A 20037-nucleotide genomic window follows, 5' to 3' on the forward strand; every position below is an offset into this window, starting at 1 on the left:
ATATGTGCATGCATGTTCAAATGTGTGCAGACACATATGAGTATACATGCATAAGTGGGTAGAGGTTAACAGTTTTCTCCAACACCTTCTTTTCTTTTGGGGGTTTTTCAAGACAGGGTTTCTTTGCGTAGCCCTGTCTGTCCTGGAACTTTCTCACTCACAGAGATCTGCTTGCCTCTGCCTCTCCAGTGCTGGGATTAAAGACATTAGCCGCCACCACCACCACCGGGCTCTACTTCATTTTTTCCAATTTTTTTTTTATTTTATTTTTATTTGTTGGTGTTTCACCTTCATGTAGGTCCTTTTAGTGTGTGCATGCAGTGCCTGAGGAGTCCAGAAGAGGGCATCAGATCTCTTGGAATTGGAGTTACTGACAGTTGTTAGCTGCTATACAGGTGCTGGAAATCCAACACCAGGATCCTTTAGAAGAGCAGCCAGTGCTCTTAATGCTGAGCCATAGCTCTAGCCTCTCCAACTTTTTGAGGCAGGAGCTCTAAACGGACCCAGAGATCTCTCATATGACTGTTCTAGGAAGCCAGCTTGGTCCAGGGATCCCATCTCTGCCTTACAAGTGCTAGACTCATAGGTGGGACAAGATGACTGTCCTAAAACTCTGGTTGCATGCAAGTGTTTCTGCCCACTGAGCAATCTCTTCAGTACTTACACTGCATTTTCTTCACCAGCTTAAAGTATTATTAATTCCTGTAAAATGACTGTCTATATGAAAATAGATATGACCAATATTCTGATTGAAGAATATGTTTCATCACTGTTCTTAAAATCTTTAGAATATTACAATTGGTCATTACTAACATTTTATACAATAAGTAATACTTTCCTATTGCACAAAACACTTCTATAAACTTTTAAATAAAATGGTAATGGCCAAAATGAATGTTATATAACCTCCTTAAATGTCCCCCTCAGTGATCAACACTGTCTTGCCAGCACCTAGCTAGTTCCTTATTCTTTTATCATATCACTGCAGAAAACCCCAGAAACCTGTTTCTGCTATTACTATGCCACAACTTCTGAATTCTGCTGAAGGAAATCACAATAGCTTGGAAATTCATGCCAATACCAATTTACAGTTTCTAATGGTAACTGAGATTACCATTCAGTTAGTAATTTATCCATATGCCTCTAGCAGCAACCTTTTCTAGCCCCCAGAGTGATCAGTGGTCACTGTAATAGAGAGTTTACCCCTTCTTATGCATGGATCCCTAAAACCATAGATAACTCCTGACTCTAACAGACACTATCTTATATACCTTCAACAAAGTTTAACTTTAACTTATAATGCAAATGTAAGAGAGTAAGAAAATATAATAAAGTTTGTTTGAATGTGGTCCCTTCTTGAAATATTTTTTTTTCCGAGACAGGGTTTCTCTGTATAGCTTTGGAGCCTATCCTGACACTTGCTCTGTAGACCAGGCCTGCCTCTCGAGCGCTGGGATTAAAGGTGTGTGCCACCAATGCCAGGACTTCAAATATCTTAATATACTATATCTACCCTTCTCTAATGCTGTGAGATGATGGTACAATGCCCAAATGATGGGATAAAGTAAGAGAAGAAGGCATTGTGCTATAGTTTTATATGAGAGTTAACTGAGCACAAGCCCTGAGATATCCCAGCAGTTGATCTAATAATCAAAATGGTTACTAAATGGCTAGCAGGGCCTATGCTTGATAAAGGAGATGATGGGACAGAACGTGATGAGATTTCATCACACTATTCAGGACAACACGCAATTAAAATTTATTAACTGTTTCTAGATTTTTTTCAACTATTATCATCAAACTGCAGTTGACCACAAGCACCTGAAACCATGAAAATCAAAACACAGACAAGTGAGAACTATTTTCTATTTCTCCTCTTACAACAGCCCTTTACCAGAAAAAAAAAAAAAAATGATGTCATCCAATCTTGTCAACCACCGGCATTCTTGAAATTCAAGTTCAGCCTTCTAAGTTGGACAAAGGCTTCTCTTCCTTCACTAAAATAATAATCCAGCACCTTCTTGTCCATCTAATCACATAATCCCATTGTTTTCAATTTTTATCTCTATAGAGACTGTCAAAAATATGAAACAATTTCAACTCTATTTTTTTAAAATGTTTCTCAGGGCAGGAGTATCCTTGCCTAGAATGCATAAAGCCCTGGGTTTGAGTACACATAAACCCAGCACATGTTTATAATCCCAACAATCAGGAGTTGGAGGCAAAGAATCCTAAATTCAAGGTCATCATGGCTACATAGCAAGTTCAAGGCTAGCCTGAGCTACATAAACCCTACTTGAAAAAAAAATATAAAACAAAACAAAAAGTCACAAAAAGCCGGGTGTTGGTGGTGCATGCCTTTAATCCCAGCACTCAGGAGGCACAGGCAGCTGGATCTCTGTGAGTTCAAGACCAGCCTGGTCTACAAGAGCGAGTGCCAGGATTCTCTGTGTAGCCCTAGCTGTCCTGACACTTGCTCTATAGACAAGGCTGGCCTTGAACTCAGAGATCTGCCAGCCTCTGCCTCCCAAGTGCTGTGCTACCATGTCCACCTTGGGTTGGTGGAATTTTATCTTCAAATTTAGAGTTAGTGACTGAATAACTACGCTCAAAAAAAAATGTTCACATACCATCCCCTGAAGCTTCTGAATATGTTACATCATTTGGTTAAAAAGGCTCTGCAGAGGCGATTAAAATGAAGGTTGTGTGGCAGGGCCATGGTGGCGCACGTCTTTAATCCCAGAACTCAGGAAGTAGAGACAGGTAGATCTCTGTGAGTTTGAGGCCAGACTGATGTACAAAGGGAGTTCCAGGCCAGCCAAGCCTACAGAGTGAGCCCTGTCCATGAAAAAAAGTAAAAATGAACTAATATACAACACTATAACTTATATTAACAAAAAGAAACTACCATTACATGAAAATAGTAGAGATAATACTGAATAGAAAGAATAAAACATATTTTGCAAAATTCCATGTATAACAAATTCAAAAGCAGGCAGAAATAATATATATCATTTAGAGATATAACTATAAAGCAAATCAAGGAGTAATTACTATAAAAAGTCAAGTTAATAATTACCTCTGTCGGGATGAAGGATATAATTGGAAATAGGAGTGCCTGAGACTTCTGAGGGGTTGGCTATCTTCAACATCTTTATGTGGATGGTTACATGGCTGTTACTCTATATCAGTTCAATAAACTGCACATTTATGTTTTAGATATTTCTGAATATATTCTACAATAAGGTTAAAGCACTGTAGCAGTGAGGCCTTCTCTGACTACTCAAAATAAAACAGCAATTCCTTCTCTGTCCTCCACCTCCCTTAGCCAGTAACATTTTCTTTTACTTATCTCTACCAAACTATATTTACTTATTTGCATACTGCTTTATCTCATCCCATATAACACAAAGATTATTTTGTTACCTTCCTATGTCCCACTGAGTACATGACCTGAAATATACCTTTATACCTTTCTCTGTGTTCATACAATCTTAAAGATGTAAAATATACTTTGTATTTTATGTGTTTCACAAAAATGGGATCTTTATTTCTGGTCTGCCTACTATTGTAGAACCCCACCAAGATGTAGATTTCTGTAAGAATTCTTGGCTATCACCCTCAAGGTTGAACCCTCAGAACACAGTACAAACACACACATACACACAAATAAGTAAATAAAATGTAATTTTAAAAGTAAAGGAAAGCCAGGCAGTGGTGGCGCACACCTTTAGTCCCAGCACTTGGGAGGCAGAGGCAGGCCGATTTCTGTGAGTTCAAGGCCAGCCTGGTCTTCAAAGAGAGTTCCAGGACAGTCTCCAAACTTAGAGAAACCCTGTCTCGGAAAAAAAAAAAAAAAGTAAAAGACAGCCAGGCAGTGATGGTACATGCCTTCAATCCCAGCACTTGGCAGGCAGAGGTAGGCAAATCTCTGAGAGTTTGAGACCAGCCTGGTCTACAGAGTGAATTCCAGAATAGTTAGGACTGTTATACAGGAAAACCTGTCTAGAAAAAAACAGAAGGAAAAAAAAAGGAGTTAATACAATATCCATATAATGAAAATGTACATTTATTGACTGCCCAGAAGAAAGGGAAGGAGTTACAAAGGGAAGTATTACATGTAGTTGTTTATTGTTTGTTTGTTTTGTTTTTGTTTTTTGAGACAGGGTTTTTCTGTGTAACAGCCCTGGCTGTCCTGGTGCTCACTCTGTAGATCAGGAGAACTCAGAGATCCGCCTGCCTCTGCCTCCTCTGCATTCCAAATGCTGGGATTAAAGGTGTGCACCACCACCACCTCCCAGCTATGTAGTTGTTAATATGTGGGTCTCCTTAATTGTAGACTGAGCTCCTTGAAGACAAGGCTTCTGTCATTGTCAGATTATTATAATCAATAGAGTTCATTGATTATACTCACTGCCCTGTTCACTAGTGGGCTAATCACTCAGCAACTGCCCTTATTGATCAAGAGTGTATGTATCATAAGCCTTCCCTGAGACCATGGATTCAGTCATCTCCACCTATTTCACACTGATTGCAAAAGGTATGGGGGAAAGTTGTGGGACAAAAAGGGAAGTGTAAAAATTCATTCTGTCAATAGCTTTGGGGTACTGACCTTAGGGCATGGCTTTTTTGGGTTTTTTTCCTTGATTTTCCAAGACAGGGTTTCTCTGTGTAGCTTTGTAGAAGAGGCTGGCCTCTAACTCACATAGCTCCTCCTGTCTCTGCATCCTGAATGCTGGAACTAAAGGAGTGTGCCACCACTGCACATTAGGGCATGGCTTCTTGTCTGCAGATGTGATCTCTTAGAAGGAGAGATAGAGAGGTCAGGCCCTCTCGAGGGTTGTGAAGACCAGGTCAGGTGGTGTGAAGCAGCATACATGAGTGGTTCCCAGCTACCTTGGGCAGAACAGAAGCACTTTGTAACTGGTTATACCTTGTCCTGTATCCGTGAGTCTGTTTTCCCTATAGCATCCCTTAATAAACTGATATACATATCACACACACACATACACACATATATCTTTGTGGTTCTCATAACAGGAATTACTTTTTTAAAAAATTCAAGAAGTTATTGTCTAAATAAAAGAGAAGAAAAGTAGATATCCAAAAAATAGTAGTCTTCTTTTTTCTTTTTACTAGACATAGTTATTATCTCTCCAAAATGCTTTGTTCCCTCCCAACATTGGTAAAGAATTTAGGTGGGACTAACCTGTTCCTCAGCTCCAGGAATAGGCCTTGATATGTCATAGCAGTGGTTCTAAAAGTGTGCTTTGTGACTAGCAAAGCCACTCACTCTCACCCAAAGCACTCCTTAAAAATTCCTAGAACTCAACCCCAGACCTACTAAATCAGAAACCTTGAAGGTAAGCCCCACCCAGCAATGTATTTTAACAAACCCTTCAAGTAGTTCTAACAGCCACTGTGTAGATGAGAAAGCTATCCAGATTTTAAGACCTGATCCTTTAAAGCACAAGGATGGTCTAATTACTGTCAACATCACTCTTTTTAGTAGTATATTATGTAACATAATCTTTATCTCCTAGGAATGAGGATACTTGCAATTCCAGGAGCCAAAGGGAGTCACTTTTTTGTGGACTTTTCTATTTAGATATCTACTGAATCAGGTTACATATTTCTGTATAGAAAATGTATAAGAAAATGTGGTCTAGTCAATAGCCTCTCCCTAATTTAGGACTGCCAGATTTAACAAATACAATACACAATGCCCAGCTAAACTTGAATTGCAAATAAATAATTTTTAGTGTAGTATGCCCCAAATATTGTATGAGATACATAGCATGTATTTTATCTGACAGCTCTAAATTTCCATTGCTGAACCTAGAAACCAAAGAACAGCTCAGATCAGTCCCGGTCAGACATGTAATAGCCACTCTTAAAATTTATGATTATTTGAAGAAAGGCTAGCCTCCTATTATGAATTAATGCCCCACAAGTCTAAATCACTCAATGGCACTTTTAAAATTAAGCAGATAGCTTTCTAAAAGCCAAAACAAGCTGCTAAATGGAACAAAACCAAAAGTGCTGCTGTATAACGTATTCACAGATGCATGCATGTGGGTCTCTGGGATTGAGCTCAGGTTGTTATGCTGTAGACCAAGTACTTTTTTACCTGTGAGCTATTTTTCTGATCCATCTATTTAAATTATTTGTATTTCTTTTTAGTATTTTAGCTTCTTTATTCCTTATTAGGCTATAAATTCCATTAGGACATGGACACAATCAATAAATCTCCAATACCTAACTCTGTTAGTAAATAGTGGTTGGTTACATGTTTGAATCATAGTAAAAGAAAATAATATAAACAGAGAAGGAATGTATGTGTTACTGGTGAGATCACAGAGAAGTAACAGACTCAGAACATGTGTGGGTTAATGTACCTTAATTTTTGCTGAAACATATATGAGGTGGGAAGTGTTAGATGTGTCTGATAGGCAAATGAGGTCCAAATCACAAAAGGCCCTGAAGACATTTGGGGTTAAACTACTGATCTTGCCAGCATCTGGTTAGCACTGTTTAGTTGCAAAATGAAAAATGAATGGATTAAAGAGAAACTGGGCCTGGAATAATAGTGTACACTTTTAACCCTAGCACTTGGGAAGCAGATTCAGATGATGGATCTTATGAGTTCAAGGCCAGCCTGTTCTAAATAGCAAATTCCAAGATAGCCAAGGCTACACAGAGAAAACCTGCCTCAGAAAACAAATAATAATAATTTTTAAAGGTTTTACTGATATTTTACCTGCATGTATGCCTATGTACCATATGAATGGTTGGTGTTTTTGTTGGCCAGGGGGGTGTCAGATCCCCTGGAACTGGAGTTACCAATAGTTGTGAGCCACCAGCCACCATGTGGATGTTGAAAATCAAACCCAGGTCCTCTGGGAGGCATCTTTCCAGCCTCTTAAAATTACCTTTTAAAGTAAATTAGAATATAAACTAGGTTTATACCAGATAGTATGTTATGATTATAAACAAACTCTTCTTAAAATAACTAAGGACAGGGGCTGGAGAAATGGCTCAGAGGTTAAGAGCATTGACTGTTCTTCCTGAGGTCCTGAGTTCAATTCCCAGCAACCACATGGTGGCTCACAACCATCCGTTATGAGATCTGGTGTGGTCCTCTTCTGGTGTGCTGATATACATGGAAGCAGAATGTTGTATACATAATAAATAAATAAAATCTTTTAAAAAATAAAATAAAATAACTAAGGACAAATATGCCTCTACTAAACAACTAAATCTCAGAGATCAGAATCCTAACACTTTAAGAGAAAAACATAGTAAAAATATATAGTTTTGCTTAATTTTAAATTAACTTATATAAAGAAATATAAAGCAAAGAAACTAGAAAAAGACCGCCAGTTTTGAAGTGACATGCCACATAATTGGTAATAATAATATTCAGAATGCAACTACTCTTTTATCACTTCCACAGCCCCCCACTAGTCTCTCTACTTCTACCAATCTCTACTATCTACAAGCAGCTATAGTACATTACTATCTAATACACCTGGATGGATTTTCACTCATCCAAGTTTTTTCATTATATTTTGTGTGATGTGTGTGTATGTGTGCACACGCACAGGTGTAACACAGTATGTGTGTAGAGGTCAGAGGATAATTTCAAGGAACTGGTTCTTTCCTTCCACCATGTAGGTCCCAGAGATCAAACAGACAGGCTTGGCAGTAAGTGCCTTTACCTGCTGAGCCATCTCACTGGCTTTCACTCAAGTTTTAAAGCCAAAGTTATTACAATGGCTTACAATGCTCTATATAATAAAATACTCTACCACCTAACATCATTATTTGTCTTCATCTATTTTTTTTTAAGATTCACTTTTATTGCTGGGCACACGGGCATACACCTTTAATCCCAGCACTTCAGAGGCAGAGGACAGCCTGGTCTATTGAGCAAGTTACTAGACAGCCAGAGCTATACAGAGACACCCTGTCCCAAAAAAAACGAAATAAACAAATAAATAAAAATGTGTGTGTGTTTGTGTTTCTGTGTATGATGTGTGTGTACACATCTGTCTGGCAAGCTTCCAGGGGTTCTACCTCTGCTCTTATCTTGTCATAGGAACCTAGAATTACAGATCCATGCCACTGTGCCCAGGTTTACTGTTTGGGGGATCTGAACTCGAGTCCTCACACTTCCATTGAAAGTGCTTCGGCACTGTGCCATCTCTTCAGCATCTCATTTCTTATACATTCTCTTCACTCTACTCCAGCCACACTGGCCTATGTGTCCCTGAATATGTCACTAGCATAGATGGTCCTGACTCAAGGTAAGATATTAGATATTCTATCTACCTGACAAATTCCTCTGCTCTCACATCTGCCATGTATTTTTACATGCTTGCTTTCTCACTTCCTTTAGGTAAGGCCTCCCTGCCCAACCAGTTAATATATCAGTTCCCCGACTCAGACTCTATATTTTTGTACTTTGGTTTTACTTTATAGTGTTTATCACAATCACTATATATTATACTTATGAATTTGTTGATTCTTTCCCCTCATTTAAAAATGTCCCCACATGAAGATTATTGGTTTTCTTACTACTGAACCTAGAACAGTGTGTGGCACTCAAACATTTGTTAAAAATATCAATGAATACACAAATGTGAGAGCTAGGGAGATGCCTCAGTCGATAACGTGTTAGCTGCACAAGCATGAGGACCTTGACTATGGGTCACCAGCATGCATGTGAAAACCTGGCGTGGCAGTGCACACTTGTACTCCCAGTACTGGGAGGCAGAGACAGGAGGGATTTTAGAGCTCACTGGCTAGCCAGCCTAGCTAATCAGTGAGTGCTGGGTCCAATGAGAGACAATGTGGAAAGCAATCAAGAAAGACACCCAGTGCTGCCTTCTGGCCTTCATATGAACACCACGCATATACACCTGCACACACGTGCAATAAACTTTCACAGTAACCCTACTGAAGGATCAGAACCACCTCCAATTTTTTTTTCTGGTCCTTATGTCTATTAAAGCAAGCACTTTACCAATGGAGCTATCACCCTAGACTCACCTCCATATTTTTATATGAGGAAAATATAACACATGTAAATTACCCAGAGACACATGCTAATAAGTAACAGAGACACATTATCAACTCTGGCACTTTACTCCAAAGTCACGTCTCTTAAACATCCTGTGATATAGACTCTAGTTTCCAACATACTGGAGGGAAAGGCAACCAATTTTAGGTATACCATACATTTTAATTAAAAGATATAATTTTATAACTTACTTTATAGTAATTTCCTAATTTTTAAGGCTAGTACTCTAATCATAACCCATTCCAAGTTTACTTGATTTACTTTAGACTTTGACGTTTATGGTCAATTGTGTTGGCTCAATGGGTAACGGTATCTCTGACCCTATGGTGGTAGAGAAAACCAACTCCCACAACTTGTCCTCTAATCTCCAGATGCATAAGCATGCACAAACACACAGACACACAGACACACAGAGACATACACACACTAAGTTAAAATGTAAAAAAAAGTTCATAATTATGTAATGTTCCTTCTCTCACAGTTTTAGTCACTATACAAATACACTTTATTCCAGACCTAATATTCCTGAACTGAGAAAAATATCAGCCAGAGAAGTCACCTTCATCTTATAGTAATTGACAGAAAACAGGAAAAGTTCTTAGAGTTTTCTTTCTTTTTCGTCTTCAAGACATGGGGTCTTAACAATGAAGTCCAGGCTGGCCTCAAACTCCTGCCTCAGCCTCCTGAGTGCAGTGCTGGGATTAAAAGCATGTACAAACACATCTTTGTTTTTTGTTTGTTTTGTTTGTTTTTTTAACTTGGTGACCCAGAGAGCTTATGTGGTGTGCTAATTGAGTGTATATGCCGTGTGTAAAATCATTCAAACCACAGCACTCCTGGAGGGCCAGAGGACAACTTCATGGAGTCAGTTCTCGATGTGGGTTCTGGAAATCAAACTCAGTCATCAGGCCTGTACAACAAGCACTTTATATGCATGGAGCAAGCAACCTTGCAGTTGCTCTTCTTCTTTGTTCTTTAACCCATTTATCTGTGTGTTCGAAGGCCACAGCACAACTATGGAAGTTGGAGAGTAACTCTTTCTACCATGTGCATCTCAGGAATCAAACTCAGGTCACCAAGCTTGGTAGCAAATGCTCTTCTTCATTGATTCACCTCACTGTCTTTTTATTTAACTCTTTAATACTATCTGATCTTGTGAACTCTAACTTAGAAAGTGAAAACAGACTTCCCATCACCAAATTTTAGTTCTAAAAAGGGTGAACAAATAACTTCCTAATACTTTTTATGTACAAACACAAAAATAATCTTGAAGAAAGCTACGATTTTCCAAAACATAGCCACTGTTGATAGCTCAGCTAGCACGCATTTCCTCCTCCTGTTCCTAACAGAATCGCTCCAGGTTACAACAGTATGCCTTAGGGTAACCAACACCACTCCACTTTCAGGAACACAATTAGTGTAAGGGTGATCTTCAGTGATTGGTTCAGGACTAGCATATGACATGACTCTGGGCAAAAGGACACGAAAGAAGTCTGGGAAAGGTTTCTGGAGTCTCCTCTCTGAAAACTGAGGCACAAAAACAGACATCTTTCTTCTTTTAGAAGCTGTATATGAGCTTGTCTGGAATCACTGAAACCATTTTATTACTAAACTGATGGTCAAGCCAATCTCAAGCACCGAAGACTTCAGCAGTATATGAATTGAACAAAATTAGTTTTTTACTGAAACTGTTAAACTGCTAAAATGAACAAACCCTGAAGCCTGTTACATGGAAAGATAAATTTTTGGTTCTTACGCCATTTTGAGCCAGCTATGCAACTTGCCCCTGAAAACAGTAACTATTTTTACAAAACATATGCCAATAGCAGAAAAATGATTATTAATACAGTATACCACACCAAGTGTCTCTACTATAAAACTGAAATTCAAAAAATCTAATAGAAACTGGACATCTTTATGCTAGCACTCAGGAGGCAGAGGCAAGAAAATCTCAGTGAGTTGAAACAGCCTGGTCTTTGTAGCAAGCTCTAGGCCAACTAGGACTGTATAGCAAAACCCTGTCTGAGAAAAAAAAGTCAAATACAAAAACTCTAGGAACAGAGAAATAGCTAATTGGGTCAAGGTGCCTGCCACCAAGCCTGAACCCACATGGCAGAAGAGAACCAACTCCTGAAGGCTGCCCTTTGATCACCACATGTGTGACACACACACACACACACACACACACACACACACACACACACACACAGTAAAACAAACAGAAGACGGAAAAAAAAAAGAATGGACTCTAAAAGCAATTCATTTCAATAAGGTCTTTGTAAAAGCAATGCATAATTATTATAAATTTTGAATCATGACAGATTTATCATAAGTTTAAAAATACTTTAGCTGAGTGTGCTAATGCATGCCTTTAATTCCAGCACTTGGGAGGCAGAGGCTGGCAGATCACCATGAATTTGAAGCCAGCCTTATCTACATAGTTCAGGATAGCCAAGAATACATAGTGTGAGTCAAGGTGCCTGCCACCAAGCCTGTCTCAATAATAATAATAAATTTAAAATATTAACACAATTCAAGATTACAATGGCTACATGCTCTGGACACCCAAGGCTAAATAATGGTGGATGGTACTGCCTTTGGCTTTGTTTTCACTCTTCGAAACCAGATCACTGGGCAGATTCCACTTGATGTGGTACATAATACACTTGAAGGGTTGAACTTAGACTACTACTGTCTCACTTATTAGAAGAAATGATCTTCTTACTTTATATAAACTTACAAATATGCACAATCAGGGGCTGGGGAGATGGCTCAGTCACTCACAGGACCTGCCAAGCAAGCATAAGGACCTGAGTTCAGATTCCCAGCACCTTCCTAAAAGCCAGGTGCAACAGTTTAACTCTGTAAACCAACCCCCACCTCCCACCCCCGCCCAGGGAAGCACATGTCCACCCAACCGGTGAGCTCTCAGATCATTAAGAGACTTTGCCTCAAGGAAGGCAGGAATAACAAACAATGAAGGAAAGAGGGAAGGGAAGTGAACTAGGAACACACCCAATGTCAGCTGCTACAGTCTACCAGACACACAGATATGCATACACATGCACAAACATGTACACATCCACAGCAAAAACACAGACACACACACACACACATACTCACACCAAAAAGAAAAGAGGAAGATGAAATGAGCCACACAGAGAAGTTTACAGTATCCAGCTGGATGTGGTTGGTGGTACAAACCTTTGATCCCAGCACTCAGAAGGTAAAAACTGGAGGACAGCTATGAGTTCAAGGCCATTCTAGTCTACATAAGGGAGTTCCAGGCTACAACTACACAGTGAGACTGTCTCTAACAGATAAATATAAAGAAATAAAAAAGTTGTAGTTTACATTGTTAGAGAAATAAATGAAGTTATATGAAATTATATTTCCTGAATGTAAAGCTACAGACATACATGAAAAAAAACACAGTTCGAGCCGGACGTTGGTGGCACACTCCTTTAATCCCAGCACCCGGGAGGCAGAGGCAGGCAGATCTCGGTGAGTTTGAGGCCAGCCTGGTCTCCAGAGAGAGTGCCAGGATAGGCTCCAAAGCTACACAGAGAAACCCTATCTTGAAAAACAAAAACAAAACAAAAACACAGTTCTAGAATCTCTAAAATTAGAAAGTTTTTATTTTATTTTATGTGCATGAAGGTATCAGATCCCCTGGAGTTACAGACAGCTGTGAGCTGCCATATGGGTGCTAGGAATTGAACCCAGGGCCTCTGGAAGAAGAGCCAGTGCTCTTAACCACTGAGCCACCTCTCCAGCCCTAGAAAGTTTAAAAAGGAAAGATATCTAGCCCAGGATCATGCTTTGAAGATGCAGGTGTGAAGGTACTCAGTATGCACTACACAGAAGCAGTATGAGCAAAAGCTTGGGGATAGGAACAAAAAGATATACCCAGGCTATTAGGCTACAAGGAATCCAGCTAGAAGAGAGTTGGCAGATTAGCAGTAAAGGTGTAAACTGACACTGTATTACTAAAGATCAGCCATGCCTAGTTTAAAAGTAATAAACTGTCAGTTTTTGTTAATAAAATAGCAACATAGTGAAAACAACGTTTTGGTGGGATCAACCTAGATGCAGAATTCAGGATAAATTTACAAGGAAGAGAAAAAAGAAATAAAAACCACAGAACCCAGTACCAGGTGCTGGTTTAAAGTCTGGACTTGGCAGTCGTTGGTGGCATATGCCTTTAGTCCCAGCACTCGGGAGGCAGAGGCCGGTGGATCTCTGTGAGTTCGAAGCTAGCCTGGTCTACAAAGCAAGTTCTGGGACAGTCTCCAAAGCCACAGAGAAACCCTGTCTGGAAAAAAAAGACTGGACTTTAGAGCAAGGCAGTCACGCCCACTTTCTTACTTGCTGTGAGCCTAGGTATCCTTCATAAAGTGAAACAAAGTATCTGCTTTATAAGGATAGCTATTTGGCTAAAAGAAATAGTACAAAGGAAACATAAAGCCATACTGAGTCTACAATAATATGGGGCTGAGGAGATGGCTCAGTAGGTAAAGTGGTTTGCCTGCAAGCCTTAGAATCTTAGTTCTCAACCCCAGAACCCACATAAAAAGCCAGGTACATCTATAACTCTAGGGCAGAGTATACAAAGACAGGGGGATCCTCGGAGTTCACTGGCCAGCCAGTATAACCAATCACTGAATTCCAGGTTCAGTGAGAGACCCTGTCTCAAAAGATAAGAAGGAAAACAGTATCTACTTCTGGCCCCAACATGTACATGTGTTCACGTGCACCTATACACATATATACACATTCAGCAATTTACATATACAAAAAAGAAGCAATGCTGGTTTTAGTTGATATCATCTATTTGAATTCTTTCTACACAAGCTGTATTTTTTTTAAAACAAAAAAATACATCATGTCACAAATATATCTGTAATTCCTTTTTTTATTCATTTATTATTTTTGTTTTGTTTTGTTTTGTTTTGTTGTTTTTCAAGACAGGGTTTCTCTGTGAAGCTTTGGAGCCTATCCTAGCACTCGCTCTGGAGACCAGGCTGGCCTCAAACTCACAGAGATCCACCTGCCTCTGCCTCCCAGGTGCTGGGATTAAAGGCATTTGCCACCAACGCCAGGCCCCATTTATTAAATTTTTGTAACAGAGTAATCAAATATGTATCCCAGGCTGGCCTCCAATTCAATATGTAGCTGAGGATGCCCCTAAATTTCTGATCAGTCCTCCAGCCTCTTCCTCCTAAGAGCTGGAGGTACTCCCAACGTAATGCACTGCTAGACATAGAATCTAGGACTTATACACTGAGCGCTCTAACAACTAAGTCACATTCCCAACCCTGTAATTCTTTTTCTAACTATCTTGTTAAATACAAAAACCATAAAAAGATAGTTCAGCATTTTTACAATTTAGGAAAAAATGTAAAACTAGTATCAAAACAGTGATGAGAAGTTTAAAAAGCATTATCAAATGGGAGAGTTACCACACTTCTAATGAACCAGAGTTGGATAAACTACAATATATGAAATATTAAAAATTGGTATATCTTTATATCATTTATTTCACATTACAATATCATTGTTTAAATGACAATAATTGAGTGAGGATTTTTTTTTCTGGTTTTTCGAGACAGGGTTTCTCTGTGACTTTGGAGACTGTCTTGGAACTAGCTCTTGTAGACCAGGCTGGTCTCGAACTCACAGAGATCTGCCTGCCTCTGCCTCCCAAGTGCTGGGACTAAAAGCATGCGCCACCACTGCCTGGCTAACAAACATATTCTTCAGTAAGGATGCAAAACAAAAGATAATATGAACGGATTTTCAGTGTTCTGAATATTTAGTATATAGAATTTCACTCAAGGATAAACATCTTAAAACTCAAAAGTTTATTTCTATGAAAATAAACTTTGGGTCAGAATTTTCTACTCAATCATATTAAATCCCACATCTTTGCATAATTATAATAGCTTTCCAAAAAATAATTTCTGGCCCAAACACAGTGGTACATGCCTGTAATCTCAGTACTTCAGACGATGAGACAGAAGGAATGCAAGTTTGAGAGACCAGTCTCCACCACAGAGTTACAGACTAATCTGAGCTATACTGCGAGATTCAATCTCAAAAATAAATAAATAAATCATATATTCAACTCAACTTGGCCAATATTTTTCTATAACATTGAGTTTTTTCAATCATTAGTGCCTTCTTCATTTTCTACCGTTCTCCCTACTCAACTCCCCCACCCAACAAATCCCCTTTGTATCTATGGAAGGCAAGATTACTGTATGATCCAGCATGATCCTAAGGCAATGTGCATTTATCATTTTTATAAATACAGATATATAGCATTATTTACTTGTTACGGGAGAGACACCGGTGGTATACTGGATTTCTGAACACATGAATGATAAATGTATCTAACAGAAGCAATGCTTTACCATTGGGGAAACAAAGGGGAAAACACAATGGATGGGTGGCAAATCTTAGGAAACTTTACAAAACACAGAAAAGCTGCAAGTGGATCACAACCACAACCACAGAAGTAAACCAAGGCGGTTCTAAAACAAAGGAAAAGAGAAAAATTCTTGGTGATAATTAAGAGTTTTCAAAAAGGTGATTCAATAGTAGTATTAGTTTTCAAGGCATCATGTAACACTATCACTAATTTTTAAAGAAGATAATTCTCCATTCACAAGGACACAAGAAATAATTAGTACATACCTTCTACAAGACATTTATTCATTATACTTTCATGGACTTCATTCTTTTTAAATGTTTCCAAAAATACATTCTTATAATAAGCAAGGTTCCCTAATGACAAACATTATTCTGTAGGCTTAACTATAACCCATTTTAAAAAGACAGCGAATTCATCCTCAATAAACACAAGGAATCACAAAGGCCCTCTGCTTATTCAAAATCATTACATAAAGCACTGTCGGTAACTGCAAAGGTTTGAATATCTGACAGCTATAACATAAAATAAGGCATACTTTAAATAACAAAAGTTTTTCATTTCCCTTCCTTTTTCCTTCCCTATCAGAGACACAAAATATCTCTAGTGGCCTCAAAGCTCTCAAATAAAAATATATTTATATATACATCTCACATGTACACATACAGAAACCTGTCACATATATGTATATAGTCCATTCACAGTAAAGAGAAAGGTTCTATTTTTAAGAGTCAAAATTATATCAATTCTGACACTCAAATTAAGTTAAATCACCACAAATTAATTGACGAGTAATAAAATACTGCATGCAGACCTAAGAGACTATATGCATAGACGGAAAAGAACCTCAGACTAAGGCCATGAATGAATAAGACCGCCCAATCCCTGAAAATCACTAACCGGCGTTTGGTTTCTATGAGAGAAACACAGAGTCTTAAAATGAATAATCACAAAGGCAACTCAGTTTCTGAAGTTAACCAAGGTAAAATACAACAAACCAAATCGGGCAACTGCATTAAGGTATAAGCTTTAAGGAATTCCCACAAAGGGAAAGACTGTCTTCGTGCATGGTTTATAAAACATCTCTTGCAGGTAGAAATCTTAAATTAAAAAAAAAAAAAAAAAAGTGGAGGGCCGTGAATGACATGCAAAGGCAAAACCAAAAACTGATCTTCCCTCCCTCCCCCACCCCACCCCACCCCCACCTTCTCAGGACAATGGGATCAGGGTCCTAACTGCAAACTTTAAAGGTATAAGCCAGAGCAGTTTTACTGCAGCTTTAACTGCAATCAGCCCCTCATCCCGAACCTGGCGCACCCAAGAATACTTCTGGCCTGAAAACATCACCGGGGTTTTGTTAAGCACAAATCAGACCCATCTGAAAAATAAAAATAAAAAGTTTACTCCCAAATACCTGGAGGATCCATTTCAATATAAAATATCAGTTCTGTCGAATAGGGCATCATCACCTCCCTCCAGTCTGCGTCATCGCGGTCCATACTCCACACCGTATTGTACATCGCGCTGTCAGGGGCAGGTCGTCAGGAAATATATAGAAAGCATATATATCTTTTACCTGATATTTATAATTATATATTTATGTATATATTTGCTAAAGTTCCAAACGGAAATGTACTTCGGGGTTTTCCAACGGCCAGTACAAGTCCAGCCAACTACTGGGATGAGGACAAGGTCCTCCCCCTCTCTCCTTACAGCACCCAACAAAATGCCCCGAACTTTCAAGCTACGGGGTTTTACCTCAGAGGGTTACAGAGAGGCTCTGAAAGCACAGAGCAGTGGTGTTAAAAAGCCGCCTCCCGAAAAATCCTTCCTACACAGTCGCTCTCCAAAGGGAAAAAAAGCTCCCTGCCGCCTCCTAATATCTCAGCGGAAGCCACTTTTGTGTCCTTCGGAGGAGAGAGAATGGGAGAGGAGGAAAAAAAAAGAACGCGTTGGGAGAAAGCTGGGGAAGTGACAAAGGCTTGAAAAGGGGGGTTGCGTTCAAGTTTCGGGGTCCCACTGGTCTGCAGAGAGCGATTCCCTCTGGGACAGGGACTCGGGCTGTGTTCGCGTCGGGCTGGGAACCCAAGCTTCCGCCGCTTCGGGATGGCGACCCGCTGGAGAGTCCAGTCAGCACGGCTGTGCGCGGGTAGTAAAGGTAGCCCCGCCAGCGCCGGCTCCCTCACGCTCTGCCCGGGCTCCAACCACTAGAGTTTCATTTTAACTGCGCGGAGGGGACCTCCTCCCCCGCCCGCCCTCCCCACCCCCGCTGGGGCGCCACCCAACCGTGCGGGGCAGGGGGAAGAGCTGGCGGCTCGACTGTCCTTCCCACTCCGCACCATCTTGACATGCAAAGATTGTCAAGTGCCTGAGATACAATTGCGACGACAGTCCTTCACGCCGACTTTGAGCTCTCCCTGTCACCGTGTAAGACTCTACTCTTTAGTCAACCTTTGTCTCTACCCCCAGGCTCACTCAGAATGGTACAGCCCGGGCGCTGGCCGCTCGCCAGGAGTCAGAGCCGGGCGCACACGAGCTCAGCCCGGAGAGGGGGGCAGAAGGTGATTGGCTGATCGCGGTTGCCGGAGCCCGAGCCTGCGTCTTTTGTCTGCCCTGCTCCAGCTGAGGAGCGGAGACGGCTGCGCGCCCCCAGCGGGCCAATCAGAAGATAGCCGGCGCCGGCCGGTAAGGCGGCGATTGGTCGGACTTCAGTTACTAAGCGGGACAAAGGCAGAAGGGGAAAAGAAAAGAGGAGGAAGAGGAGGGGTTGGGGAGAAAGAATGAAGGCGCAAACGGCGGTTACTGACAGGCTGGGCGAGCGCTCGGGGGGCTCAAGCTGCCCGGAGACTGGCGGGGCTCCCGCTGTGGCTCGGTCCGCCCGGACTAGTGACGAGGGGGAGGACGGGCTGGCGCTAGACTCTTCTGCCTGGAGACTAGCCGCGGGGGAGGGGAGCGGTGGTAGCGGGGCGTGCTGTCACTTGGCTGGGCGCGCTCACTCTTCAGCTCCACCGAAAGTCTCAGAGCAGAGTTCCTCCTCACAAACCTCTTCACCTTGCTGCGTGCTCCCTCCCCTACCCCTGTGTTAAATCGTTTGATACCCCAAAGATCGCCAAACCCACTTGCATGACTTCCTGTCCAGACAAGGCGCCCATCGCCCCCCGCAACTCCCTACGGGCACCTGAACCTTGGGCATTTCTTGGGGAGTCATTTTGCCGCTACTCTGCTTCCCGCTGAAGGACTTTTGAACCCACAGTAACTCAACGCTCAAGTAAATAGGCATCTCAGCAAGCCCTCCAGTTCCAGTACTCATATTTTTTTTCTGGAATTACGGTGTGTGATTTCTGAGATAAATCACAGGTGTTGGATTCTCTCGCCAAAAAGCCGCTATTTCTGTTCCCTGACAGACCCCCTTCCTCACACAGTCCCCTCCCTCCAAGCTTAAAGCTCTGAGACTAGCTTCAGTATAAAAATGCTGAACATTTCCATTCATTGCAGAAACAGCTAATTAACTTGCCGGGGAACACTGAATAGCTCTAACCTGTGCCTGGAATTGCCATCCTGCTCTACAATACAGTCTGAGGAGGCCAAAAACTGCTGTTTCCTCTTTACACTAGAGCAACAAAGCCCATTGTGTTTTAGTTGACAACCTGATTTAAACCCTAGCAAAACCTACCCTGAGTATTGATTAGCCTCTGGAAAGGTCGCCACTTTTCATCCTACTGAGGTGGTTCTGCTTTTCTTAAAAGTGTTTTGAGTTAGGCCGGCATTGGTGGCTCACGCCTTTAGTCCTAACACTCAGGAGACAGAGGCAGGTGAATCTCTGAGTGTGAGCCTGGTCTGCAGAGCAAGTTCCAGGACAGCCAAGGCAACTGAAACAGAGAAACTGTTTCTAAAACAAAACAAAAGAAAACAACAAAAAGTCCTGCATTGAGACAGACCCAAGAAACAGTCAAAATCAAAAAAAAAAAAAAAGTGTACAGACTAGATACAAAGTAAAGGGATAAAAATAATCCAGGAAATACAGATAGGGTTAAGCTTTAAAGGAAACAAATTTCGAAAGCACGCAAGAAGAATTCCTTTAGGATCCTTGAGATGCTTTCTTCTATCTCTTGAGTTGAAATGTATTTCAAAAGCTAGAGCAGCTTTTCTGGGGCAAGGCTCATTAATTTTAATCTCCTGAACTGCTCCTTCAGGTAGAAGATGTTGGAAGATCAACTGTAATTTGCGGCTGACTTCCCAGCAGTCTCTACTTCACCATATCTGAGTGCCAAGAGTATTCACATTTGATAACTCAAAAGGCAGAACAATGGGTCAAGTACAAGTTGGTGAATGTTTGCTCACAGGTGTCCCTTTGCATTCCCAAACAAAAAGTCAAGAGACAGAGTATGGAAAATGATAATGGCTTTCATGGTTCCACAGCAGCTTTTGCCTGGATCACTGTTTATCAGTTAGTGAGGCTTTTCAGTTTCTAAAGTACAGAGGAATTACCCAGGCCTTTCCCATATCTAAGGTTTAGGGT

General features: G+C 40.7%; 1 protein-coding gene across 2 annotated transcripts in view; it reads right to left on the reverse strand.

Moving 5' to 3' along the window:
• LOC100774067 (phosphatidylinositol 3-kinase regulatory subunit gamma) overlaps positions 1 to 17743 on the reverse strand; it is a 79222-nt gene extending 61479 nt beyond the window's left edge. The window contains exons 1-2 of one of the 2 annotated variants that reach the window (XM_027402548.2): positions 17277 to 17742; positions 16933 to 17042 (exon numbers count right to left, since the gene is read on the reverse strand). In XM_027402548.2, coding sequence (XP_027258349.1) covers positions 16933 to 17038 — 106 coding nt within the window. In that variant the 5' untranslated portion in view covers positions 17039 to 17042; positions 17277 to 17742. Of the gene's footprint in view, positions 1 to 16932 lie in introns of both variants that reach the window. The other variant, XM_035439695.1, reaches the window with a different exon arrangement.
• Positions 17744 to 20037: the final 2294 nt, after the last annotated feature.

This window comes from Cricetulus griseus, chromosome 2 (genome assembly GCF_003668045.3).
Source record: "Cricetulus griseus strain 17A/GY chromosome 2, alternate assembly CriGri-PICRH-1.0, whole genome shotgun sequence".
Classification (NCBI taxonomy): domain Eukaryota; kingdom Metazoa; phylum Chordata; class Mammalia; order Rodentia; family Cricetidae; genus Cricetulus; species Cricetulus griseus.